This window comes from Anabrus simplex, chromosome 7 (genome assembly GCF_040414725.1).
Source record: "Anabrus simplex isolate iqAnaSimp1 chromosome 7, ASM4041472v1, whole genome shotgun sequence".
Taxonomy (NCBI): Eukaryota; Metazoa; Arthropoda; class Insecta; order Orthoptera; family Tettigoniidae; genus Anabrus; species Anabrus simplex.
Genome location: NC_090271.1, coordinates 235,395,641 through 235,423,156, shown reverse-complemented (window position 1 = coordinate 235,423,156; position 27,516 = coordinate 235,395,641). Strand labels below are relative to the sequence as shown.

The 27,516-nt window shown below is 41.6% G+C and overlaps 1 protein-coding gene across 1 annotated transcript in view; it reads left to right on the top strand.

Annotated features, from left to right (window-relative positions):
- Positions 1 to 27,516, top strand: part of LOC136877074 (protein Skeletor, isoforms B/C) — a 421,284-nt gene that overhangs the window by 208,443 nt on the left and 185,325 nt on the right. Inside the window, exon 3 of the mRNA XM_067150891.2 lies at positions 14,752 to 14,833. Within this exon, the coding sequence (XP_067006992.1) occupies positions 14,752 to 14,833 (82 nt within the window). The remainder of the gene's footprint in view (positions 1 to 14,751; positions 14,834 to 27,516) is intronic.

The following is a 27,516-nucleotide window of genomic DNA, read 5'->3' as shown; positions in this document are numbered from 1 at the left end:
CGAGTCAGACGCTCCTGTTATTTTTCTTAATTCATCACTCGTGTAATTTAATTGTATTATACCAGATCGAGATCAGGAGTTGTGTATACAACTCACAGAAGCAGTGGAAAAGCGCCTTTCTTTATTCAACTACAGTTTATCAGGATACTCAAAGAAGAACGCTCAAGAAACGGCATGGGAAACTGTAGCCAAAAAAGTTGATGCGAGTGGTAAGTACATCACATTGTAAGCGTAAATGTTTAATATTCTTCAACTATTGGATGTTTAATCGTATAAAATAAGAGTTTGTCTGTATATTGCTCAGAATTCAATGAACTGGTATTTGTGTATCGGTGAAATGGTAGTTTAGGGGAAGGTCTATAATTCATTTCACAAATATCTATGTTATTAGGGGCCCTGTCGATAAATATAACAAAAACACATAATAGATTATACAATTTCCGACCATACTTTATGAATATATTTAATGCTATTGATCGCCCCTGTATACTAAAGAAACACACCAGAACTTTTCATTTTACTAGTCGTTCATATCAGAAAGAAAGCAGATCTCTAACATAGTTCCTAGCTAACTTATTAAAAGAGGCCATTAGATTAATCACGGCAGATCCCAACTGTCATTGAATTTGTGGATAATAATTTAATTTCGTGTGGCTATTTCTAGCCGAGTGCAGCCCTTGTAAGGCAGACCCTCCGATGAGGGTGGGCGGCATCTGCCATGCGTAGGTAACTGCAGATCTATAACATAGTTCCTAGCTAACTTATTAAAAGAGGCCATTAGATTAATCACCGCAGATCTCAACTGTCATTGAATTTGTGGATAATAATTTAATTTCGTGTGGCTATTTCTAGCCGAGTGCAGCCCTTGTAAGGCAGACCCTCCGATGAGGGTGGGCGGCATCTGCCATGCGTAGGTAACAGCGTGTTATTTTGGTGGAGGATAGTGTTATGTGTGGTGTGTGAGTTGCAGGAATGTTGGGGACAGCACAAACACCCAGCCCCCGGATCACTGGAATTAACCAATGAAGGTTAAAATCCCCGACCCGGCCGGGAATCGAACCCGGGACCCTCTGAATCGAAGGCCAGTACGCTGACCATTCAGCCGACGAGTCGGACAATTTGTGGATGAGAGTAGGAGTGTAGACTCCTGTAGCAGACTGACAAACTTTTTCCGTGAGAGGAGAGTTGCGTCAGTGGACGAAGAACGTGCAACGCAACTCCCGTGCTAGTCCTAAACAAGTTGGGTTTAAGTTGCGTCGCGTTGCACCGGTCGATGAAAGGTCTAAGTAATTTATTGTGGTTCTCAACAGGCAAAACACGGCGCACTAACAAGGTTTTCGATGTTAATAGAATGGATTGGATTGGGGAGGCAGAAGCCTTAAAACTACAAGTTGCAAGGCGGGGAAGGGGATGTTCTTTCAATATTATATGAACAATTTTTTATTTGATGACACAATATTAGTTGTAAGTTCGTAATCCTATATCACTTATCTCAGGGAGTAACAAGATAAGTCAAAGAATTAAAGTTATCAGGAGAAGCAATTTTTTGTTTTTAAACAATACGAAATCACCGAGTCATCAAATGTCAAACCATTCTCGTTGTATGAAACAGCTTTTTGAATAATGGTTTTGGTTTGATTTTGTTTAATTCCAAAAATGAATGACGTATGTGCTTTGGATTACGAATGAAACTGGCTTGTCCTATATTGACTAGGTATTATTTTCATATGTGGACCAGTAAAAACCAAAGCGTGTAAATCACAGTTGTGCATTGTTAGCTTGTAAGATGTAATAGTTCTCTTTAACAGAATCAGCGGTGCAAATTCACTGTCAATAATACACTTACAGGACGATAATGTCCACGTGCACAATAACCACAGAATATATTTTACAAATAAGACAAACTGACTTATCTGTTAGAAGCCACTTTTATTAACAACATTCAGAATATTAACAGGGAAGCCTCCGTAGCTCAGGCGGTAGTGCGTCGGCCTCTCACCGCTGGGTTCCGTGGTTCAAATCCTGCTCACTCCATGTGAAATTTGTGCTGGACAAAGCGGAGGCGGGACAGGTTTTCCTCCGGGTATTCCTGTTTTCCCCATCATCTTTCATTCCAGCAACACTCTCCAATATCATTTCAGGTACAACCCCTGCATTTTCCTGGTGTGAAAATGGGAAACCACGGAATACCATTTTCAGGGCTGCCGACAGTGGGGTTCGAACCTACTATCTCCCGAATACTGGATACCGGCTGTACTTAAGCGACTGCAGCTATCGAGCTCGGTATTAAAAATTTGGCTATTACTTCAATATTATGGCGAAATGGCTTATCTTGTTGGTGCCAAAGGATAGACAGCATTTACCTTAGTAGGTTAATGCAAAAATGATGAAAAATAAAAACGAAACAAATTGACTTACCTGGTTTTTCCTCGGGATGAGTGATACATGTGTGGCATTGGTTCCTAGCTTTTACGAATTACGCATAAAATGATGGGTCAGCGGTGGCATGACTATTTTGAAACAGGGGGATGAAATTGTGTGCGATGAAAGGAAATAGTACAGTAACGTTAATGTTACGTAAAGGGGACAGTGGGCGGGTATGAGTTAGTTAAGCTATTTTTACCCCGTGTAACAATCATGGCCTTGAGATAGCCACTGCGTGAAGTAAAAGGTGACGAAAAGGCGGAACAGTCTCTCTCAACTTGAGCTCCCATAGCTTCCACTTGCCTGTGTCTTACTCCTCACTATCTGACCTTCTTCAGTCCACTCCTGTTCTCTTCAGACCCCGACGGTGCTAAGTTTGTGATTTTCACCTTCGTGCCATTGTCTTCTGTCCAGTTTCCTTTGTACCGTAATCACCACCACCGGCACCCTTTTCAGCCAAGGAGTTCACGGTTCGAATCTCGGCCAATGCATGTCGTATTTTTTGAAATGAAATAAAACGTCATGTCCTTGTGGCTCGGATTCCACCTAAACGTGGAGATCACGATATGAACAATCAGATACACCGTCAAGCTTGCATTACTTAAAATGAGAATCCATATGAATCTATCTGCAGTGTTTTGTAGCCAAATCCCGCAAAAACTCAAACTTTTGTTTTCCATTTGAAGTGTAAACGGATCGCTAGATACATGAACATAACATGGGAAGGGATCAAGCTGGCACATTGTGAAACCCCAAAATATCTCTAGGTTACTTTAGACGGCACACTTTCTTATAGAAAACATTGTCTGAACACCAAAAACAAAGTGGCTGCCAGGAATAATGTGGTACGGAAGCTGACTGGAACAACCTGGGGAGCACAGCCAGACACAGTGAGAACCTCACCACTAGCAGCAGAGTACACTTGCCCAGTACGGTACAGATCTTACCATACCAAAGAAGCAAAAAACGTGTTGCATCATTACAGGCTGTCTATGACCTACACCGCGAGAAAAATTGATCTTGCTGGCATCGACCTCCTGATATCCGAGGTATCCGTGAGGAGAAGATCGCATCACTAAAACCCCAAGCTCATCCACTGTATGGACTCCAACCAGCACCATTACGGTTAAGTTCACGCAAAAGTTTCTTGAAGATCACACAGAAACTTGAAGGAACACAACAGCATGCAAGACTCAGTTTGTGGCCAGCTAGGGCTGAGCATCCTGGACGATGGAAAACACCAGGTGAAGAATTAACAGCTGGACATACGTAGTACTGGACGACTTGGAGATCTCTAAACAGGCTGCGCTCGGGTGCAAGACCAATCTGCACAAGTGGGATATTCGGTGGATTATATTTTGCGTGGCTGTGGTGAAATGCAGAGTACGGCCCATCTACTAGATTGTCATCTTTGTCCTGCCACATGTACTGAGAAAGAGCCGCTTGAGGCGACAAAAATGCACTCGACGTTGTTAATTTCTAGTGCACCACAGTATGAACCTTTGGTGCACAATTTATTTTTATTTATTTTCCATAGACATTTTTTGTACATCTTTATATGTAACTCTGCTTCTGACACGATATAAATAAATTAATAAAACATTCGCAGTGTTGCTGACAGTGGGGTTCAAACCCACTACCTCCCGAACGCAGGCTAACAGCTTAGTCAACTCACACGACACGTGAAGTCAACCCTAGAGATATTAGTCTGGTGTGTTAAGACAAACACAAATACCCAATCCCCGAGCTAGAGCAATTAAATCCCTCGGTCCGGCCAGAAATCGAACGCCGTATCCCATGGAATGATGGCCAAGGATATGGACGCTGTTGAAATCATCAACTCATTTTCCACTTAACGAATCTTGAGATACCTAACCGCGAGCGGTACCGTAATGCCCTGTAATTGGTTTCCTACAGACTTCACATCTCTAATCGGATTTAATCGAGAGTATAATGCCATTCTGTATGTGTCCCATTTCTCCGTACCGCACAGCCGTTTGCCTTCGTTGTTAAGTCAACTCGAATAGCTTTCTGCAGAACAGAATTTTTTGGTTTACTCAGTCAAATTCAAAGGTGATGCCAAGAAAGCTGTCATTTCTTAATGCACTCTCTTCTACGACTGAGAAATGTCGTGTGATGGAAATTATTCAGCTCAACAAACTAAACATCAGAAAGTATGACGTGAAAAATTCCCTAGACTAAGTAGCTGAGACCAGTGTAGCCAACATGTCGGTTTCCTTGTTTTTAAATGCTGTTTGTTCGGGGCGTCGACCTAGAAAGATCCTTTTCCCCTGTGTCGGTTTCCTTACTCCTCGTCAGTGGGTACATTTTAAGACATTGTGGGCAGTGAGAATGATAGGACTTTTTCATGCTTATGACAGTGCATATTTTGGTAGTTTTTCAAATAAAACGTTATGTTATATGTGTAATACTTCAAATTTAAGTTCCCGATATTGATAGTCAAAAGTAAGTCGGGGAAGACGGAGCTGAGATGCAGAGGACTCCCTTGAAAATAAGTAAGCAAAGAACATTTCAGCGCGCCTTTCTTTCTTCTTTCATTGTGAAGTGTCCCTTCTTCCGCTATCAAATGCACTAAAGATCGTTTTAGTGTCCTTGAATTACGTAAGTTGGACGCTAGCGCAATCATTAACGTATCAGTTGGAAGATTGGAAGATTGGAAGAATGTGACTTTTGTAAAATGGTCTGAAATCACGGGCATAATTATTTTCTAGTGTAAAGTGTTGGAATACTGCAATTCAAGTAACACAAATCCATTTCAGTAGCTAGTATTAGCATGTTGAAATGTGGAACTGGAGAGATTTTTTTCAGTCATGTCTGTACAATACTGCCATATGAGCTACCAAACAGAAGTGGAGACTGTGAAAACAAATCAGACATCTGTTTCTAATCCTGCTTCTTCTTTCGTACCTTCTATCGAAGTGTGAGAAAAAATCACCAATGATTTCAGTCTATTAGGTAAGTTCACAATCAATCAATCAATCAATCAATCAATCAATCAATCAATCAATCAATCAATCAATCAATCAATCAATCAATCAATCAATCAATCAATCAATCAATCAATCAATCAATCAATCAATCAATCAATCAATCAATCAATCAATCAATCAATCAATCACCACTGATCTGCATTTAGGGCAGTCGCCCAGGTGGCACATTCCCTATCTTTTGTTTACCTCGCCTTTTCTTAAACAGTTGTAAAGAATTTGGAAATTTATTGAACATCTCACTTGGTAAATTATTCCAAACCCTAACTCAACTTCCTATAAACGAATATTTAACCCAATCTGTCCTCTTGAATTCCAACTTTATCTTTCCTGCTTTTGATCCTTAAAACTATGCCGTCGGAACCATATGCTCCTGATATAGGACCACCCAAGCCAGTCAGGACTAAGAGTGATACCCTGGTCCTCCAGTCTGGGGATTGGGACTAGGGTTAACTCCCATACCTCGTAAAAATAAAATTGAAACGGATTCCTTAAGATTGCCTAAAGTAAAATCGGATAACTTTTTGACCCGGCTGGAAAAATGGCTAAAGAGGAACTGATATCGTATTAGCAACAGGAAATGTGAGAACATTGAAGAGACCTGGCAAGTTGAAGGAATTAAGGAATTAATTGGATAAGTATGGAATGAAGATAGCAGCATTGAAGGAACTAAGATGGAAGTGGCAAGAGATGATAGTGTCTGGATAACATATCCTGACGTACAATGGAGGAGAAGAAGGTAGTGTTGACACAGTATTTCTCATACGAAAGTCTGTAAAGCAAATCGTGATTAACTTTCCTGTAATCAATGACAGGATGTGCTCCTTGAGACTTCGGGTAAAATTCTTCATTGTTACACTGTTCTATGTGTATGCCCCTACATAGGTGGTGGGTGAAGAGAAAGATCAATTTTTCACGAAATTGGAGTAAGAAATAAACAAAGTTCAAAGACACGACGTGAAAATGATCTTTGGAGATCTAAATTGAAAGATTGGAACATAAGAGGTATATAAACACACAGTAGGAAAATAAAGCCTACACGAAGTCAGTATTGATAATGGATTAGAACTGACTGACTTTCCGAGTGGGAAACAGATGATAACGAAATGTACTTGGCATCCTAGGAAAAACACAAAGAATCAGACATGGATATCAACAATTGGAGGGACGAGAAACCAAATAGATCATGGTTGGGTAGATAGGTGGCATGCATCAGACATAGAGCATAGAAGCTGTAGAGGTGCATATGCTGACTCAGATCACTATCTTGTTAGAATAAAGTACAAACGAAAAATAGACTTAGCTAGAACTGAAAAAGTAAGAAAAAAGGCAAAGCACAATGTTGAGTGCCTTAAAAAGAAATACAAGAAAAAATAGCAGAATCTCTGGAAATTAAAAAATGCAGAAGTGGAAAGTAAATGGGAGCTACTTAGAACAACTATCAGCGAAGTTACAGATGATACTTGGTAAAGAAGGAACATGTACGAATAGCAGAATGTTTTGAATAGGAATGCTTGGCACTAATTCAAGAGGGGAACGAAGCTAGGAAAAGAATGCCTCAATGGAGGACAAGGAAAACAGTGGAAGAAAATGCAGGGTGGAGCGGAATAGTACAGATATTTTATGTAGATAGAAAAAAGAGCTTTCGAGGGGAAGATAATCGAAGAACTGGATGAAATGAAGGATAGAAATGAGGTATGAAAATTCTATGAAAGAAAAAGGATCTTAAGAGGGGATTTCGTCCAGGAGCGGTTTTCTTAAATACAAGGATGGAAGCCTCATTGGCGACAAAAGCAAAGTGCTTGAAAGATGGAAGGAGCATTTTTACTAGTTACTCAATAAAGAGAAGAGGATGATAGAGAAGAGGAAAATATCAATGACGTTGGGAAAGACGGAGAATTGAATGAGGAGTCAGTAGAACAGCCAGATTTAGAAGAGGTCAAGATTGCAATTAAAGAACAATAAACTTCCGAGTGAGGGATGGAATGGAGTCAGAATTGTTGTGGTATGGGAGAGAGGGAATAGAGAAGTCTGTTCATGGGTTGATAACGGAGGTTTGGATGGAAAAGGAAATGTCCAAGGATTGGTCAGTGAGCATTATTTATCCAATATATGATCAGGAATATAAGACAATATGTGGAAATCACTGAGTGATCACATTGAGAGATAGAACTTATAGGGGTTTTGGTAAGATATTAGCATCACAACTAGAATTCTGAATAGAAAGAATAGTACGAAATTACCAAGCAGACTTTAGGAAAAATCGCTCTACACTGGACCAGATATTTATATTACGACAATTACTGGAGAGGTTTAATGAGTATGACAAGTAGCATCATCAGCTGTATGTTTGTCTTAAACAGGCATACGACAGTCTAGATAGAGGTGAAATTTACAAAATTATGAGAGAGGTTTGAATCCCAAGAAAATTGATTATGTTGACAGAAATGACCTCGAAAACAACAGGATACAAGGTGAGAGTGTAACAGGATCTGTCAGAGGGGTTGCGTTTTTAGTGGAGAGCGGCCTGAGGCAGGGAGATACGCTCTCCACACCGCTCTTCAATGTATCACTGGAAAAAAGGGTGAATCACTGTGAACAGATTAGTACAAGTGATAGCGTATGCTGACGATGTGGTAATTATTGCAAAAAACGAAAGAGATCTTGAAGAAAACTATGCCTTGTTAGAAGAGAAAGTGTGGGACCTAAGACTAGAAGTGATTATAAATAAAACAAAGTGTATGAAGACGGGGGATACAGAGGGAGAAAGAGGAAGGACCACAGTAAGATTACATGGGAAAGAATATCAAAGAGTTACAACTTTCAAATATCTAGGCTCAATAATATAAGTGGACAATAAATCCTCTGTGGAAATACAGGAAAGGATAACAACTGGGAACCGATGATTTCACGCCTTGCGAAATGTGTTTAAGTCTAGGAATATCAAGAGGAATACAAAAATAAAAATGTACAGAACAGTACTAAGACCTATAGTGATGGGTGATGACTACCGGAGAAGGACAGTGGCTGCTATGGTGGAAGAGGAAGATATTTGGAGCAGTTAGAGATCAGGATGGATGGAGAATGAGGGCAAATGTAGAGTTGCAAGTATTGTTTGGCCAGCCAGATATTGTCGTCAAAGTCAAGCAAGAAAGAATTACGTGGGCTGGTCTAAAAATGCCTTTATGGAAAACTTGAAAGAAGGAGGAGGAGAGGAAGACCTAGGAAAAGATGCATTGGCGTTGTTGAGGGTGACCTTAGAAGTATGGGAATTAAGTGCTGGAGAAGAGGACTGAGATTAATGCAGACAAATGATTAACGACGCCAAGGACCTACATCTACTATAGCGCTGACAAGTAAGTAAGTATGTTTGGTAGCGAATGCCCCAGAATGACATGAATGTCGGGACTAAGAGAGGCCAAAAATTTGAAAGAAAGATCCTTCGCAAGATAATGGGTCCAAAAATCGTCGATGGCCAGTATAGAAATATACCAGGAAGGGGAGAAATATACCAGAAAAACTAAAGAATGTTTGAGAAAATGAGGAAAAGAAGACTCAAATTTTATGGACATCTGCTTAGAATGGATGAGAAGAGGTTGAGAAGTCAGAGTTTTAAAACATCTCACAGTAGACCTAAAGTTTCCGAAAAATGATTCAGTAGGTAAGAAAGTATCTTGAGCAATCTGTATTAAATCGGGAAGTCATCCTAAATCGAGCAAAGTGTAGATCAGTGATAGAGATCTTCAGTGTTTTCTTCGGCTTCCATGACTAAGAGAAATTGAATAGGGGACGAACCTAGAAAAGAAGGTAGGCTGCCAGAGAAAGATTTTGGGCTGCAAAGAAGGCTTCCAGTAAGATGTGATTGTTGATTAACCTGGTGTCAAATGGCCTTAAACGAATATAATAATAATAATAATAATAATAATAATAATAATAATAATAATAATAATAATAATAATAATAATTTTTCATCCATTTCGTTTCGACCAAGTATGGATCGGCCCAGTATTCCCGCGTTCGTTCTCGGCGTTACTTTGTTTCTCTCCTGTGTCCAGCCTTCCCCGTTTTCCGCTTCGAATTTTTCTCGATATAAAGATATTATTGAAATGTCTTCTTGAGTAAGAAATGATCCAGGATGAGATCCCCAGTTCTTCGAGATCTTTTTCCATTTCCTTTACCAGGCCCGTTTGGCGTTGTTCTGCTGCAAGTAGGTAATGATCCAACTGGCCAATCTGGGAGGGCTCATTGGCCTCACATGTCCATAAAAGGTGATCCTTCTTATCCGCATGCCGTCAATTATCTTCTCCACGTGGATGCATAGTTCGTAATTGTGCCATATTCTGTGTTTGTCTTTGACGCGGCTCGAATTTTTCTCAAAATCTTTCTTTCTTTCTTTCTTTCTTTCTTTCTTTCTTTCTTTCTTTCTTTGACCGCCAGTTTTTCAATTAGTCCTTGCTTGTTCATTGTAAGACATTCCGCTGCGTATGGAAGCTCTGGTTGAATGACATTATAGTGGTGCCTCAGTTTCACCCTTTGTTGCAGATACCCTTAGTTTGTTGGTAAGCCGTTACTCATGCGTGACGCGGTGGCGTCTTTCTCTGAAAAGCTGAGTTTTATCCACCTAAAATTTACTGCACGATTGATTTTTTACTGTCGCTATACTAGCTCTCTGAGCACTGGCCTCATATTAGTTATGTTCTCTGTTTTCTCACAGGAGAGCTAGAATCCCTTCTTCTCTACTTGTGTCCTAAGCTTTGTGTCTGTGTCTAGGGAAACAGAAAATATTGCGTGATAAACTGAAAAAAGCTAGACAGTCGACTACAAGGTTTCTGTTTCTGTAGCTGAGTCTGACACCTATTTCGACTCCTTCGTTATTCATTTCTTTGCGCCACTCGCGGATAACTTTCTCGAGAGGGGTGAAAGCCCACCGCCTTGCCTAACTCCTGTCTTGAACTCATATTCACCTGAAATATCTCCTCTCAAGTATGTCCGTCAAAGTTTCGTCTCCGAGGTATTGTAGATTTAGTGGGACATTTCCCCCATAAGGTGCGTTACTCCTTTCTTTGATAAATCTTCAATTGGGGACATATGAAAACGTTACTCATTAATGTATAAAGTTAAAATAATTTCTTCTTCTTCTTCTAAAGGTAAGACCTTGTAGCTGCAACCACTGCCACCCTCTTCACACCTGTGTACGTGTAGTCCATAGGTGGTGCTCTTAATAATATATGATTTTCTTGACGTCTTCGCGATCTCTTCCAATTATTTACTGTAGAAGAATGCCATTTTACTCTTAAATTCATCATAATGAAGTTTTTTTTTTTTTTTTTTTTTTGCTAGTTGCTTTACGTCGCACCGACACAGATAGGTCTTATGGCGACGATGGGACAGGAAAGGGCTAGGAGTGCGAAGGAAGCGGCCGTGGCCTTAATTAATGTACAGCCCCAGCATTTGCCTGGTGTGAAAATGGGAAACCACGGAAAACCATTTTCAGGGCTGTCGACAGTGGGGTTCGAACCTACTATCTCCCAAATACTGGATACTGGCCGCACTTAAGCGATTGCAGCTATCGATCTCGGTAATGGAGTTCTAAAAAGTATTTTCCCCATTAGAAATTCTAGTTTTCAGAGATGCTATATTCCTTCCATCGTGACAGAACACACGGAAGATCAGAATAAATAGCAACAAAATATCACATGGTACAACAAGACATTAAAATACACAGCATCAATTGGCACACATATCCCACACAACACACACTCAAGACACACGATTACTATAATCGGATTTATGCGTTCGTTAGCCTCATTTATTTTTTATACTAATTTTTATTTAGCCTCGACCCTATTTGACTGTCGAAGACCTTAGCGCGAACAATACCTCTTAAAAATTAACTTCCTCTAATTATTAGGCTTGCGATTGATTAATGTGAGAATCACTTCATTTCACTAACAGGTAATGTCAACTTCGTCTATCGAAAATGTGAAATGACATTCATAAACATCAACTCATAACTTTCACACAAAACCTCACTAATGTGTTAATCCTGGGTTTATACATCACTTAAGGTTATCCAAATTCATGTTGAGTGTACTCTAGAATGATTATTATATTTATCATAACTGGTTGCATTCAAAAAGCAACACGTGCTCATTGTACATCATTCTATAAATTCATATAATCACATTCCCTAATTTAAATTCATAAATAATGGGCTACCATCCCACACCGTCTATTCCACCGGCTACACCATCATAAATTGAGCACAAATTTGAGTCTCTGAAAAATCTCACATACCTTGTTTAAACTCTTAGTATTGTTTATCCACCTTATTTAACCCGGTAATTAAATTAAGGACCGCCTCTGTGGTGTAGTGGTTAGCGTGATTAGCTGCCACCCCCGCAGGCCCGGGTTCGATTCCCAGCTCTGCTACGAAATTTGAAAAGTGGTATGAGGGCTGGAACGGGGTTCACTCAGCCTCGGGAGGTCAACTGAGTAGAGGTGGGTTCAATTCCTACCTCAGCCATCCTGGAAGTGATTTTCAATGGTTTCCCACGTCTCCTCCAGGCGAATGCCGGGATGGTACCTAACATAAGGCCACGGCCGCTTCCTTCCCTCTTCCTTGCCCATCCCTTCCAATCTTCCCATCCCTCCACAAGGCCCCTGTTCAGCATAGCAGGTGAGGCCGCCTGGGCGAGGTACTGGTCATTCTCCCCAGTTGTATCCCCGACCAAGAGTCTGAAGCTCCAGGACACTGCCCCTGAGGCGGTAGAGGTGGGATCCCTCGCTGTGTCCGAGGGAAAAGCCGACCCTGGAGGGTAAACAGATGGTGATGATGATGAATTAAATTAAGGTTAACATGACTTATTTTATTGCTCCTAAAATTAGCCCAGTAACAACATGAAACAATAGTATGATGACAAGGTGTAATATTACCTTTTAAGAATCCGGTAAGAAGATTAATTTCTACTCCACACGTTAGTCTATAAAAATTTCCGTATCACTCCCGATATAATGTGATTAAATTAATTAATTATCGAAGGGTGAATGATTTTTGTTGCATTATATGTAATCTACAACGTTGCACATGAATTCATTGAAATAAATGATCTCAACTATCACACTATTAAATTCAAGACTACCACAGTCATACACAAATCTACCATCACCTAAGAAAAGCTTGTAGTGGAAGAAAACTATAAACACCTCTAAATAGTAGAAAATATTATTACTATATTCCACGGAAAGGAAAGGTAAAATTTGGCAAATGCGGACTTAAATTTAGCATACGAACGTTGATTTTCATGTCTGGTTGTCTATTTCTACAGATGAACCACCTTTACAGTCATGCCTGCGTCTTCATTCAGTCGTTAATTGTAGTGTAAAAGTCTCTCGTTGGAGGCCTCTACATCGTTTAATTATTTCCACTGGAAGCTGGCATAAGGATGTCCTTTAGTTACGTTGAATGCTGTCCTCGTCCTCCAGTAAATGTTCTCTTCACAAGCTGAAACTATTAAAATGTGCTCCAACCACTTCATCCGTAGCGGTAAAACGTGAGATGTGCAAGGTACAAACTTCTCAAGCACAACCTTTACATGGATATCAACCAGAAACCCCACGACTAAAATCGAGGAACAGCTTCCTCAGAACAACAGAGGCTCTTGTGGAGACACCACAGCATACACGAACTGATCTCTGACGTGCAATGTTTAACAGCCCTGAGGGATGGCTCACACCCTGTGAAAAACTTCCCGCTGGATACACAGAGAAATGGACCACATGAAGATCGTTCAATAGATTACGTTCAGGTGTTACTAAATGCAGGAATGACTTTGTGAAGTGAGGTTCCCGCACGAGTCGCCGCTATGTGAGTGTGGCGAGGTGCAGACATCCTCCCACTTGATCCAGTGTAGTCGGTGCCCGGCATCGTGTACTCTGGAGGACCTACACCAAATGCAATCGATGTTGCTAACTTTTGGGCGGCAAAAGTGTAAACGAACTGTCAGTTCAATGTTATATTGTAACATCTACATATTATGCATTATTATTACCATACTACTTCAATCACTGTAAGTGCTTCTGACACGAATAATAATAATAATAATAATAATATTAATAATAATAATACTTCATTGTCTTATCAATCAACGTAGGAAATACCTAACTCGTCTCTGCTCTTTCACAAAATGAGGGGAAAATGCGAAACTGTCTGCAGTCCACTTATATTGCTTCATATCCCGGGAGGTATGATATGCTGGAAATCTCACTCAATGTCACAATTCCTATCTTGACGATTATTGCATCGTCACCCGCTCAGTAGAATTTTCGAGATTACACTCGTGGTGTCCTGTTTATTAATTTTGAGCCGCCACTCTCTTGATCACATGTTATGCCGAAGAAGCTACGGGCTTTACGTCGCACCGACACAGATAGGTCTTATGGCGACGATGGGATAGGAAAGGCCTAGGAGTTGGAAGGAAGCGGCCATGGCCTTAATTAAGGTACAGCCCCAGCATTTGCCTGGTGTGAAAATGGTAAACCACGGAAAACCATTTTCAGGGCTGCCGATAGTGGGATTCGAACCTACTATCTCCCGGATGCAAGCTCACAGCCGCGCGCCTCTACGCGCACGGCCAACTCGCCCGGTATGCCGAAGAAGAAAAGAACAGTCGTCGCCACGCGCGGACCAATGTGTTCCTGTCTGTACGCTACTCGCTCAAGACTACGCTCATAACCTTATCAGTAGATACATTCCGCCTGAGTGAGCTTCATACACCGAACTCTTTTCCGCACAATTGTGCTCTTATATTGACGGAAAATATACATACATACATACGCAAACATAGCATAAACTAGGAAAATAGGACTGAGATAATTGAAATATTCATGGGTAGAATCTACAACATGACAAGAACTGGCCATTGAATAATAATAATAATAATAATAATACTAAGAAGAAGAAGAAGAACCCCAATGCTAAGCTTTAACTTATGTTCCATTTCTATAGATTTTCGTGAGACTTTGGCTAGCCGGAGTTTTGCACGGAAAAGTGGTTCACTAGCGTATCAGAAAGTGAACTCACACAGGTCCACCGTATTTAAGCAATTCTAAATGCGAACTGACCACTTTCACCTTGAATCTAGAAGACCTCAAGCAACTGCACTATGCACCAGGTACATAAGGCGGACAATTTTATTTTAAATTTCTCAGACATTAAAGGAAGACGTTTTGCAGGGAAGAAAGCAACCGTCGTAATGTGTGACAACACTTAACGTTTGTATTGCTGACATAATAAACATTGTTTTTCTTTGACTTACAGATGCATTCTTCTGGGTCGGTAACACTCCGCGGCCGTCACCTGAGGGTTACATCGTGGCGTACCCCGAGGACTTCAAAGGACGGTAAGTCTCATCATTAACTACCCCCTTAATTCTTAATCTTAATCTTATATGACTTTAGAATTTGTTTAACATTTTCTTTGGAAACGATAGGCTATTTTTTGTGTAACGATGTTCATTGATAACAAAGTAGTTTTTGTGTTTATTTACTATGCAATCTTCCTGCAACAACTGCAGGTTCCCCAAGGACAAGGAGTACTTTAACAACAATAATGGATATAGATACAGTAGAAGATGCGATCGTATGATGTTAAATGTAGGCAATCGAATGAGGCACGTCAAACATTTATTTGAGGTCCGCAAGCATGGTTCTTGAAGATCAAGATGGACTTCTTGAGTGAGGTAATCGCGATGTTATAGATAAAATCTCTATTCAGACCAAAGGTATTGCAGAAGTTGAAAAAATTTAGGTATGGTTCCTCTAGCACTTAACATCAAGCCGATTACAGAGGTGGGTGAGAGCTTATACTTTTGCTTATAGAAGTCCACCGTTTCTTCATAAATTCTTGTTTTTTCCTCACGGAGCGGATTACATTTCTTAAATATCAGGTGGGGAGAGGGAGAGATTGAATTATTTCAATTTGGTGATTTGCCAAAACTAGTTTTCAGAATTCTTGTTATGAAAATTCAGGCAAATTACATTACGTTTTGCAAAGGAATTAGGAATTGTTGAAATATGTGTTTATGTAAAGAAATACAGAAAAAGATTTCAGGCATGGATGCCTTGCATTTTAAGCCATCAATCTGGTTGGATACTCAAGTAGCACCACCACCCGGGGAGTAGTCCTGTTAGTAGGCACTGCTTCCTCATTGAGACAGAGATTGTCATTGGATCATGAGTAATGCCTTTCTTAGCATCTGTTTGTCAGACTTCGGTGTTCTGGCCGCTGCCAATGGACAGTTGTCAAATTACTACAACCACCAAGAAGTAGCACGATGTGTGGCTATGCTCCATGACTGAACTGTGGACTGAAACGCGTTGGCAAAGTGAAATCTATCAGAAATGTAAAATTTGTACTCGATCTCCCATATAACCTAAGACCGTCGTAACTTCGTTTTTACTCTCCGATGTGTAAGCTCTAGTATGGGAGGCGCGCGTATAGTTCTTGACCTTGCAAGCATCAGTCGCCAGTCTAAATCTCAGCTGTTAACATGGTGAGACAGTTATCATTGCAACATCGTATTTTCGTATGCAAAAGTTCTGGTTACATCTTAATGGTCGCGTGAACAGTCATAACTCTCACTATTGGTATGCAGAAAACCCTAATGGTGTGTATGAAGTCCCTCATTATGACAGGAAGACTGGTGTTTGGTGTGCTGTTAGTGCAAGACGAATAATTGGGCCTATATTATTTTTAAGGCGACAGTAAATGCAGAGAGGTACCAAGATGACATTTTGACGTCGTAGGATCATGGTTTCCCATTTTTAGACTAGGTGCCCCCTGTGGGTGGGGGTGGTAGAATAACACCCACGGTATCCCCTGCCCGTCGTAAGAGGCGACTAAAAGGGGCCCCAGGGGCTCTGAACTTTGGAGCGTGGGTTGGCGACCACGGGGCCCTCAGCTGAGTCCTGGCATTGCTTCCACTTACTTCTGCCAGGCTCCTCACTTTCATCTATCCTATCTGACCTACCTTGGTCAACACTTGTTTTTTTCCGACCCCGACGCTATTAGGTTTGCGAGGGCAAGGGAGTCTTTCATTTTCACGCCCTTCGTGGCCCTTGTCTTTCTTTGAACGATATCTTCATTTTTCGAAGTGTCGGATCCCTTCCATTTTTCCCTCTGATTAGTGTTATATAGAGGATGGTTGCCTAGTTGTACTTCCTCGTAAAACAATAATCACCACCACCACTTTGACGTCGTTCTTCCATCAGTTAACGGAAGAAGAAAAATCGCATGGGTGGTTTCAACTAAATTCAGCCTCTGATAATACAGCAGAAGGTTCCCTTCTTTCAATCTCGGAAGTGTTTGCAGACAGAATGATCAGTGCTGGTCTATTTCCCCCTCGTTCTTCAGATCTAACAGTGTGTGATTTTTACTTGTGGAGTAAACTGAAAGAAGTGTATCAAACAAATCCTCACACATTGCAGGAAATGAAAGAAAACATTATGAATGAAATCAAGAACATTACAGTGGCAGAACTTACTCGCGTCGGCGAGAATGTATTTACCAGTTACAATGTCTGTATAACTCAGGAAGGACGACACTTTTAGCATCTTTTATTAGGTAAGATTAAATTTCATATAAGATTGTATACACGCTTAAAGTAGCGCGGCCACCCGCGACATTAGTTCGGCTGAGGCAGCTGTCGTAGTGCAGAGTATAAACACCGTGCGTTCGGTCTTAGTTTATATAAGACTCCCTGTATATTCACCTACGGGTTGGACGTTTTTGAACATTTCATGATGTAGGAACACGGTATGTATGTATGTATGTATGTGTCTCATTATTAACGAAGAATCGTCTTCTTCTTTTCCTACCGTTTTTCCCACATCTGTGGGGTCGCAGGTGCGAACTGTGTTGAGCAGATGGATTTGGCCCTGTTTTACGGCCGGATGCCCTTCCTGACGCCAATCCTATATGAAGGGATGTAATTACTATTGCGTGCTTCTGTGGTGGTTGGTAGTGTGGTATGTTGTCTGAATATGAAGAGGACAATGTTGGGACGAACTCAAACACCTAGTCCCCGAGCCAGAAGAATTAATCCGAAGCGATTAAAATTCCCGACACGGCCGGGAATTGAACGCGGGGCCCTCTGAACCGAAGGCCAGTACGCTGACCATTCAGCCAACGAGTCGGACTCCTTATCAACGAAGAGTATTTTGAACATTTCATTATGTAGGAACATGTATGTATGTATGTATGTATGCATGTCTCATTATTAACGAAGTCCGACTCGTTGGCTGAATGGTCAGCGTACTGGCCTTCGGTTCAGAGGGTCCCGGGTTTGATTCCCGGCCGGGTCGGGGATTTTAACCTTCATTGGTTAATTCCAGTGGCCCGGGGGCTGGGTGTTTGTGCTGTCCCCAACATCCCTGTAACTCACACACCACACACAACACTATCCTCCACCACAATAACACGCAGTTACCTACACATGACAGATGCCGCCCACCCTCATCGGAGAGTCTGCCTTACAAGGGCTGCACTCGGCTAGAAATAGCCACACGAAATTATTATTATTTTTAACGAAGAGTATTTTGAACATTGTTTCATGTGCTATGCTAGTACGTTCTGTTCCTGCGTGTTTGCCGTGATTCATGTACTAAGTAGAGGTGTAGAAAATTATTTCTAACGTGGAAATAAACGATACCGGAGCCATGTCCATAATGCGTCCTGAAGGTTTGCCCGTACTCTGTATAGTCTCAGAACTGGTGAGTGTCCGCATAGGCCACGAACAGTCTTGGAGGATACAGTGGCTCCCATCAGGAATTAACCTGCTATTCATTTTTGGTGGAGGTGCAGTGAATCTCGGAGGCTTGCGTCTCTCCGTGTTCGACTTCGTGGTGGAAAGTCGAACCCACGTCCTTCCCGGTGAACCGAGAGTCTTTACTGCGTTAGATGGGCAGCTCTTGTCTCAAAAGGTGGGGCTAGGTGATAACAGATAAGCTTTGTGTATGTGGAAACCTGCAAGATCCAGAACGGTCAGATAGATTAAGCCTTTTTCTCCAGATGACCTCTTGCAGGAACTGGAAAGGAAACATTCAACTGTGCTTTTGTTGTGTCTAGCGCCGTCACGTATTCTCGCGACTAGTTAGCTGTATGTACACCACACAACCTCTACTTCGCATGAGCAACGTTATCTCGTAATGGAAAACTTCTGTTTTGCATCGCATCGGCACAGACATTGGTCACGACGGCGATTGGGTAGAAAAGAGCTAGGACTAGGAAGAAAGGACCGTGGCCTTAATTAAGGCACCCGGTATGAAAATTGGAAACCACGGCAAACCATCTTCATGGCTGCCAACAGTAGGGTTCGATTCGCACTGTCTGCAGAATGCAATCTAACAGTTACACGGCCGAAACCCCCAGCCAACTGGAATTACAAAATTATTAGAGATTTCAAACTTGGGTTGTGAACAGAATCTCTGCACTTAAACACGCTCTCTTAGCTCAGACGGCAGAGTGCTCAAATTTGCAAGTCGAGCCGGTGGTGTCTGAAGTTGCTTAAATACAACAGCTTCGAGTCCGTAGATTTACTGGCACTTAAAGAAATTCCTGTAGGGCAAAATTCCCTTTCCTAGATGTCCCACCACAAAAGAAAGTAGTTAGAGGGACATAAGAGCAGTAGCGAGCTCTTTAAGGACGATCATATGTGTAGCCACTCGAGTCACCACCATTATCGTCGTGGTCACTTTTGATTTAGATTGATCAGTGTAGTGCCTCATTATCACTCCTTCTGTGGATCACTGGTAGTCTATCGCCCAACAGAGATTCGCTTTGCACTGCTAGCTAGTGGAGAAAAACAGAACATCTAAATTGACGCATCGATAGCCAAAGTGGTGTTAAATTAAAATAGCCTACATGCTAACGGTAGCTGAGGCCATAGGATTACAATAATTTACAAGGGGTAGATATATGTCATGATGTTTACTGTTTCTGGAGCAGTTTTTCATGATGATTTCAAATCTGAAAACCGTTTTGCTTTATCTCGTCATATTTTGAAGATGTTGACAAAGATTTATTTTGCATGGAACAGCGTTCATCTAGAATTGTTTTCATTCTTTTTCGTTATTTTTCATACAAAGCCGAACGTTTTCACTTGCTTCCTTTTATTGTCAATGATGGTGGACATTATGACGTCCAGAGATTGCGTAAATTCACCAGATCTGTTTTGCTAAGTGTGCGGCCTTGTAACACACACATCCAGTATGTGCCGTGAGGTGCATTTGCAATAATCTTAGCTAAAGCCATGTTCATTAGTTCTCCATGTAGCAATCAATGCTCACCGAGCTCGATAGCTGCAGTCGCTTAAGTGTGGCCAGTATCCAGTATTCGGGAGATAGTTGGTTCGAACCACACTGTCGGCAGCCCTGAAGATGGTTTTCCGTAGTTTCCCATTTTCACGCCAGGCAAATTCTGGAGCTGTGCCTTAATTAAGGCCACGGCCGCTTCCTTCTCAGTCCTAGACCTTTCCCGTCCCATCGTCGCCATAAGACTTATCTTGTGTCGGTGCAACATTAAGCAAGTTGTAAGGAAAAAATCAGTCCTCTAATAACACTTCTGTCTGCGAGTTGTTTTCCTTGATACCAAGATATCCACCGAAAGTCATTTTTGTTGAGTAGTAATAGTAGTAGTACCATTAACATTTTTTGAACACTGAAGATAGCCTGTAAAAATTTTCCCCACCTCCTGTTCCGAAGCCTCACACCACTCAAAGTCAAATTTCCATAGATCTCTCGTGAATAACAGGAGCTAATATTGCGGAAGTTGTGTGGTTCTTTCAGCAATGTCGACAACATTTTGAGATCACAGCCTCCCCTGGACACGTAAAGTGAATGTGTGCTTTATATCGATGCCCTGGTGTTGAAACCCATCTGCTAAGTAGTAAGACAGTATCTAGAATACGCTGGCTTTAGTTTGCTAAGTACTTTTAACTTTTGGTGAGAGGTAACGGGTAAGACGTTCAGATTCCAGTCAGCTAAGTGTTGAGCCACATTCTCTACTAAGTTCTTGTTGAATTGTGCTGTGTACTCGTTGAGTCTCTCTGGGAGTCAATATTCTCCGGCTCTTTGAAGTTCATTCATTCTTGTGTCCACAAGAAATATTCAGACAACGGAGTCATCTCTCTAGTCCTTAGGATCCGCGCGAGAGAAGTGCTGCAAGTAGGCCGCAGAGCTTCGTGGAACGTCTGGATATTACTTGTGTATCATCCTTTGAAGAAGAAATCTAAATGTCTTCGTGTGTAATGTAATCTGACAGCATTAGTCATAAAGGGACCATGGAGCACATTCTGAGAAAAAGAAGGGTTCCTTTGCACTGAAATTAAGGCAGTTGACATAAAGCATCCATTGACTACTGGCTGAATATAAAAGTGTCTATAAAATTCGAAGCGGTGACTTCTTGATTTTTTTTCTTGAAATGGAAATTCTGTACTTCATATCGATCAATTTTTCTAACAAGAATATTACAGTGAGACACTCCCAGGTTATCTGCCTCCCGTTGACTCATCACAAGGACAGCACTTCACTCACTTTATCCGTGCAAGATCATCATCATCATCATCATCTGTTTACCCTCCAGGTTCGGTTTTTCCCTCGGACTTAGCGAGGGATTCCACCTCTACCGCCTCAAGGGCAGTGTCCTGGAGCTTCAGACTCTTGGTCGGGGGATACAACTGGGGAGTATGGCCAGTACCTCGCCCAGGCGGCCTCACCTGCTATGCTGAACAGGGGCCTTGTGGAGGGATGGGAATATTGGAAGGGATAGGCAAGGAAGAGGGAAGGAAGTGGCCGTGGCCTTAAGTTAGGTACCATCCCGGCATTCGCCTGGAGGAGAATTGGGAAACCACGGAAAACCACTTCGAGGATGGCTGAGGTGGGAATCGAACCCACCTCTACTCAGTTGACCTCCCGAGGCTGAGTGGACCCCGTTCCAGGCCTCGTACCACTTTTCAAATTTCGTGGCAGAGCCGGGAATCGAACCCGGGCCTCCGGGGGTGGCAGCTAATCACGCTAACCACTAGACCACAGAGGCGGACTCCGTGCAAGATAACAATTAAAATTAAGAAAATAAGAATTAAGAAAATAAGCTTGTAACTTATGGCAGGAAATGTTGTAAATGTTCTCCTCCTGCATCCACACATTTCTGGTATCAATCTTATCCCGTCATGCTGAGCTCTTCGAAACCCTGGCTTCTTGTCCAGTTCGTCTTAGGGATTTTGTAGGCGTATGTTCTAATCTTTCTGCGATTTTATTTACTTTTTCCTCGTTAAGTACACCTTTTTCAACACTTCGCTTCGTATCGAGTCAAGAACCAACCCCTCTCAATTTGTTTACGAATTCCCACACGGTATCTTTATGTAGAAGGCGTACACCTGAAAACTGTGTTACAAATCGCCTAACGACTTCCCTGAACGATTCCATTTTCACATAATCATCGTACATAAATACTCTTTCCTCTACCGTGTACACATGTGGAGGCATTATGGGAATCATACCCCGATGTAACATTCACAACTCGAGAACAGATGCAGCGACAGATCAACACTTAACACACGTTCTAAGCACGGACCTGAACTGCGAAGTGCGGACATTCCCGTGCTGTCGCTGCGCTGTGTAACGGGAAGTGTTGAGTCAACGGGAGGCAGATAAGCTGGGCGCGCCTGCCGGCCAACCGATGAGAGAACCTCACTGTATTATTTAATACTGAATGGATTGAGCTCTGACTCATTTTGCTGAAAATGGGCAATGGTAATTCACATCCAAAAAGCCACTAACCCGTTCTTATAATTTTCAGAGTAGGTTTCTTTCTGTTTAATGCCGTCCATTTATTAAATGAACTAGACATGTGACGAACCTTCGAAGATATGTTAGTATTCCAATTTTCTTTTTTGCTATTTGCTTTACGTCGCACCGGCGCTGGTGGGATAGGAAAGGTCTAGGAATGGGAAGGAAGTGGCTATGGCCTTCACTAAGGGATAGCCCCAGCATTTGCCTTGAGTGAAAATGGGAAACCACGGAAAACCATCTTCAGGGCTGCCGACAGTGGGGCTCGAGCCCACTATCTCCCGGATGCAAGCTCACAGTTGCGCGCGCCTAACCGCACGGCCAACTCGTCCGGTGATTTATTGTAAATACAAACAAGTTAGTGTCTGTTGCTATTTCCTTATGGCCGTCTGGTGGCACAGAACAGAGCAAAATGTAGCTTCCACTGAAGTCTGAGTGACAGTATAATGACATTCAGAGCATGACTAGTGCGACCGAGGATTGAATGCGCTGCAATAACACTTTCCCGCGTAGTAAAGAAAGCAACATATAGACATAATATTGTTTAGGCGTTTGGGCTTGTGCCCTGTCAAGAAAATAAGGTAAAATTCTCGAAAATTCTTCTGAGGACGCAGCGCACAGTTTTCACCTTATTTTCTTGACACGGCACAAGCCGAAAAGCCTATACAATATCATGTACAATATTATAGGTTAGGATCCACCTTTCAATACTCCGTAATAAGATGGTAAAAAGTAGTTACAACCTGTTTAATGGGACCGGTTTCAACACATTTTAAGTGTCATCATCAGCCAATTTGCGAAGATCTTACAACAACTAGCACATTGAATACAGGCAAAAAATTAACATTGTATCATAACGTAGCAATTCAGTAAATGTTCAAAACACAATAATCACAGTCAAGAGAGTAAACAGAACATCACTATCTTGCGCCGAAAACAAATATAGCTGAAGTTCATAAGCAGGTCAAATATTCGCTTATGTAAAGTCGTTGCTAGGCAGGTCTTGTAGGCATTTGTTTCTCCGGCCGAAGAGCAAAAGGTGACGTGAATGAAGTCCTAGGAAAACAGTGTAGGATTTAATTTCGTCAAATTTCAAAGTGGATATATAGGTTTTATAAAATAATTTAAAACGTTAAAAAAGAATAAAGCCAAATAAAAAATATATTTAAAAAATAGGAAGAAATAATGAAAGAAATACGAGGTTCAACTCGAAACAACTTGCCGTAGTAATTGATAAAGAAATGATAAATAGAGAAAGGGGGGACGTTAATTAGAGGGTGGTGATGGTGGTGGTGGTGGTGGTGGTGGTGGTGGTTATTGTTATTAGAGGAAATACAATTGGGCAACAATCCTTAATATAATACTAATTCGAAGAAAAAAGAAAAAGAACCGACACTTCGAAAAATGAAGATATCGGTTAAAGGAAGACAAGGGCCACGAAGGGCGTGAAAATGAAAGACTCCCTAGCCCTCGCAAACCTAATAGCATCGGGGTCGGAAAAGAACAAGAATTGACCAAGGGAGGTCGGACAGGATAGATGAAAGTGAGGAGCCTGGCACAAGTAAGTGGAAGCAATGCCAGGACTCAGCTAAGGGCCCCGTGGTCGCCAACCCACGCTCTGAAGTTCAGAGCCCCTGGGGGATGGAGGATGGGAAGGAAAGAAAAAATGGAAGGGATCCGATACTTCGAAAAATGAAGATATCAGCCAAAGGAAGACAAGGGCCACGAAGGGCGTGAAAATGAAAGACTCCCTAGCCCTCGGAAAACTAATAGCGTCGGGGTCGGAAAGGAACAAGAGTTGACCAAGGGAGGTCGGACAGGATAGATGAAAGTGAGGAGCCTGGCACAAGTAAGTGGAAGCAATGCCAGGACTCAGCTAAGGGCCCCCGTGGTCGTCAACCTACGTTCCGAAGTTCAGAGCCCCTGGGGGATGGAGGGTGGGAAGGAAAGAAAAAAATGGAAGGGATCCGATACTTCGAAAAATGAAGATATCAGCCAAAAGAAGACAAGGGCCAACGAAGGGCGTGAAAATGAAAGACTCGCTGAGTCCTGGCATTGCTTCCACTTACTTGTGCCAGGCTCCTCACTTTCATCTATCCTGTCCGACCTCCCTTGGTCAATTCTTGTTCTTTTCCGACCCCGATGCTATTAGGTTTGCGAGGGCTAGGGAGTCTTTCATTTTCACGCCCTTCGTGGCCCTTGTCTTCCTTTAACCGATATCTTCATTTTTCGAAGTGTCGGTTCTTTTTCTTTTTTCTTCGAATTAGTATTATATTAAGGATTGTTGCCCAATTGTATTTCCTCTAATAACAATAACCACCACCACCACCACCACCACCACCACCACCACCATCACCACCCTCTAATTAACGTCCCCCCTTTCTCTATTTATCATTTCTTTATCAATTACTACGGCAAGTTGTTTCGAGTTGAACCTCGTATTTCTTTCATTATTTCTTCCTATTTTTTAAATATTTTTTATTTGGCTTTATTCTTTTTTAACGTTTTAAATTATTTTATAAAACCTATATATCCACTTTGAAATTTGACGAAATTAAATCCTACACTGTTTTCCTAGGACTTCATTCACGTCACCTTTTGCTCTTCGGCCGGAGAAACAAATGCCTACAAGACCTGCCTAGCAACGACTTTACATAAGCGAATATTTGACCTGCTTATGAACTTCAGCTATATTTGTTTTCGGCGCAAGATAGTGATGTTCTGTTTACTCTCTTGACTGTGATTATTGTGTTTTGAACATTTACTGAATTGCTACGTTATGATACAATGTTAATTTTTTGCCTGTATTCAATGTGCTAGTTGTTGTAAGATCTTCGCAAATTGGCTGATGATGACACTTAAAATGTGTTGAAACCGGTCCCATTAAACAGGTTGTAACTACTTTTTACCATCTTATTACGGAGTATTGAAAGGTGGATCCTAACCTATAATATTGTACATCTTATTTCTCTATTCAATACGGAACAATAATGAAGTTTTTAACTTTAAATATACAATATCATGTCTATAAGTACGGGACGTGAAAGCATTAATGGCAAAGCAACATCTACCTACGTCACTTCTCATCTTACCTTCTAATCCCTATTCATGCACCATCATCGGTAACTACATCGACCTCTTGGAGATCCGAGCAGATGATGAGACAGGAAAGTAAGTATGAAATGTAATGAAATGTCGTATGGCTTTTAGTGCCGGGATATCCCAGGACGGGTTCGGCTCGCCAGGTGCAGGTCTTTCTATTTGACTCCCGTAGGCTACCTGCGCGTCGTGATGAGGATGAAATGATGATGAAGACAACACATACACCCAGCCCCCGTGCCACTGGAATTAACCAATTAAGGTTAAAATCCCCGACCCGGCCAGGAATCAAACCCTGAACTCTCTGACCCGCTGACCGTTCAGCCAACGAGTCTCGGACAGGAAAGGAAGTAATTTTAGCAGATAAGAGCAGAACTAAGAGACGTCATTTTATTTTACTGCCCTTGTATTAATCTCAGATAAACTACAAGAAATCCGTAAATATATTAGTTAATCTTGAGACAGTTCTAATGATTGTAAAGGGAGTTAGAGTTGTGGGAAAACCCGTCGATAAATACGATAATTATCTAATATTCAACACAAAGTACAGAGAACGATGGCCCCTGGAGGAGAGACAGTAACCTCGACGCCATATGACACGAAATTTGTACACTAAACTGGGACAGATTGAAGTGTTCATGATTACAAATTTTCTATCAGGCTTCAAAAAGTGGCGAAGAAATTAAGAGCTCTAGGGTGGTTTTGAGCTTATTTCGGTCCTTGACGGACTGAAAATTAATTAAAATCGTCCATCTTGTTGGACCTAATATGTAATTAGGGTCGTTCATCTTGTAGGACCTCACGATAAAAATGTCTCATATTAGTCTAGTAAGAAGAAGAACTCTGATGACACATAGCAAAGCCTAACACCCTACTTCTTACCTAAATTACAAGTCCTATCCGCGCTGTTCTTTTCCAAGAAGTCCCAGGCCTGTCAAATGGACGTCGATAAAATATAGATACTTACTCCATTCGCTCGTAAAGGTTGATGTCCCCAGGGGAGAGGCGGGGTGACCAGCATGTCAATAAGGCCGCACCACAATTGCGCTTGCTGAAGGGCCCCAGTCAGTGCTCGATAAGGACACTGAGGTACCGAGGAACGACCTTCGCGAGCTGTTTGCTGTTCACCGACCATATAGGGTTTGAAAACACCAAGCATTATATCGTTTACGAAAAAATTCTAGCTTTCTGGACTCGTGTCTTTAGATCAGTGTCTCAGTGCAGATTTCAGGTAAACGGTTAATGTATTTCAAATTATACGAAAGCAGGGTGCATCAGCAGTGTACTCCTTGTCACATACCGTCAAGTGATGACCTCCGCCGCACAGTCGATTTCGTCTTGCCTTTTGTTTCTAAGTGAGTTCGATACTGACTGAGGTCGGTGACATTTCGGGGTGTTTATATCCAACAGCTCTAAATCACTGACTGATGCGCTGGCCTTCTGCCCCAACACGGCAGGTTCGATCCCGCTCAGTCCGGTGATATTTGAAGGTGCTCAAATACGTCAGCCTCGTGCCGGTAGGTCTACTGGCATGTAAAAGAACTCGTGCAGGAATATATTCCGGCACCTCCGAAAACCGTAAAACCGTAAAAGGAGTTAATGGGACGTAAAGCAAATAACATTATTATCTAAATCAATGGCTTGTAACACGATAACAAATTCTGGGGAACAATTTCCTAATACCCTCAAGTCTGTTAAAATCTATGACAATCGAAGAGACGATTAACATATATTTATTGTTATTATTATTATTATTATTATTATTATTATTATTATTATTATTATTATTATTATTATTATTATTGCTATTTTGCTTTACGTCGCACCAACACAGATAAGTTTTATGGCGACGATGGGACAGGAAAGGCCTAGGAATGGGAAGGAAGCGGCCGTGGCCTTAATTAAGGTACAGCCTGGTGTGAAAATGGGAAACCACATTAAACCACCTTCAGGGCTGCCAACAGTGGGATTAGAACCCACCATCTCCCGGAAGCGAGCTCACAGCTGCGCGCTCCTAATCGCACGGCCAACTCGCCCGGTATGTTATTATTATTATTATTATTATTATTATTATTATTATGATTATTATGATTATTATTATTATTATTATTATACATACATACATACATACATACATACA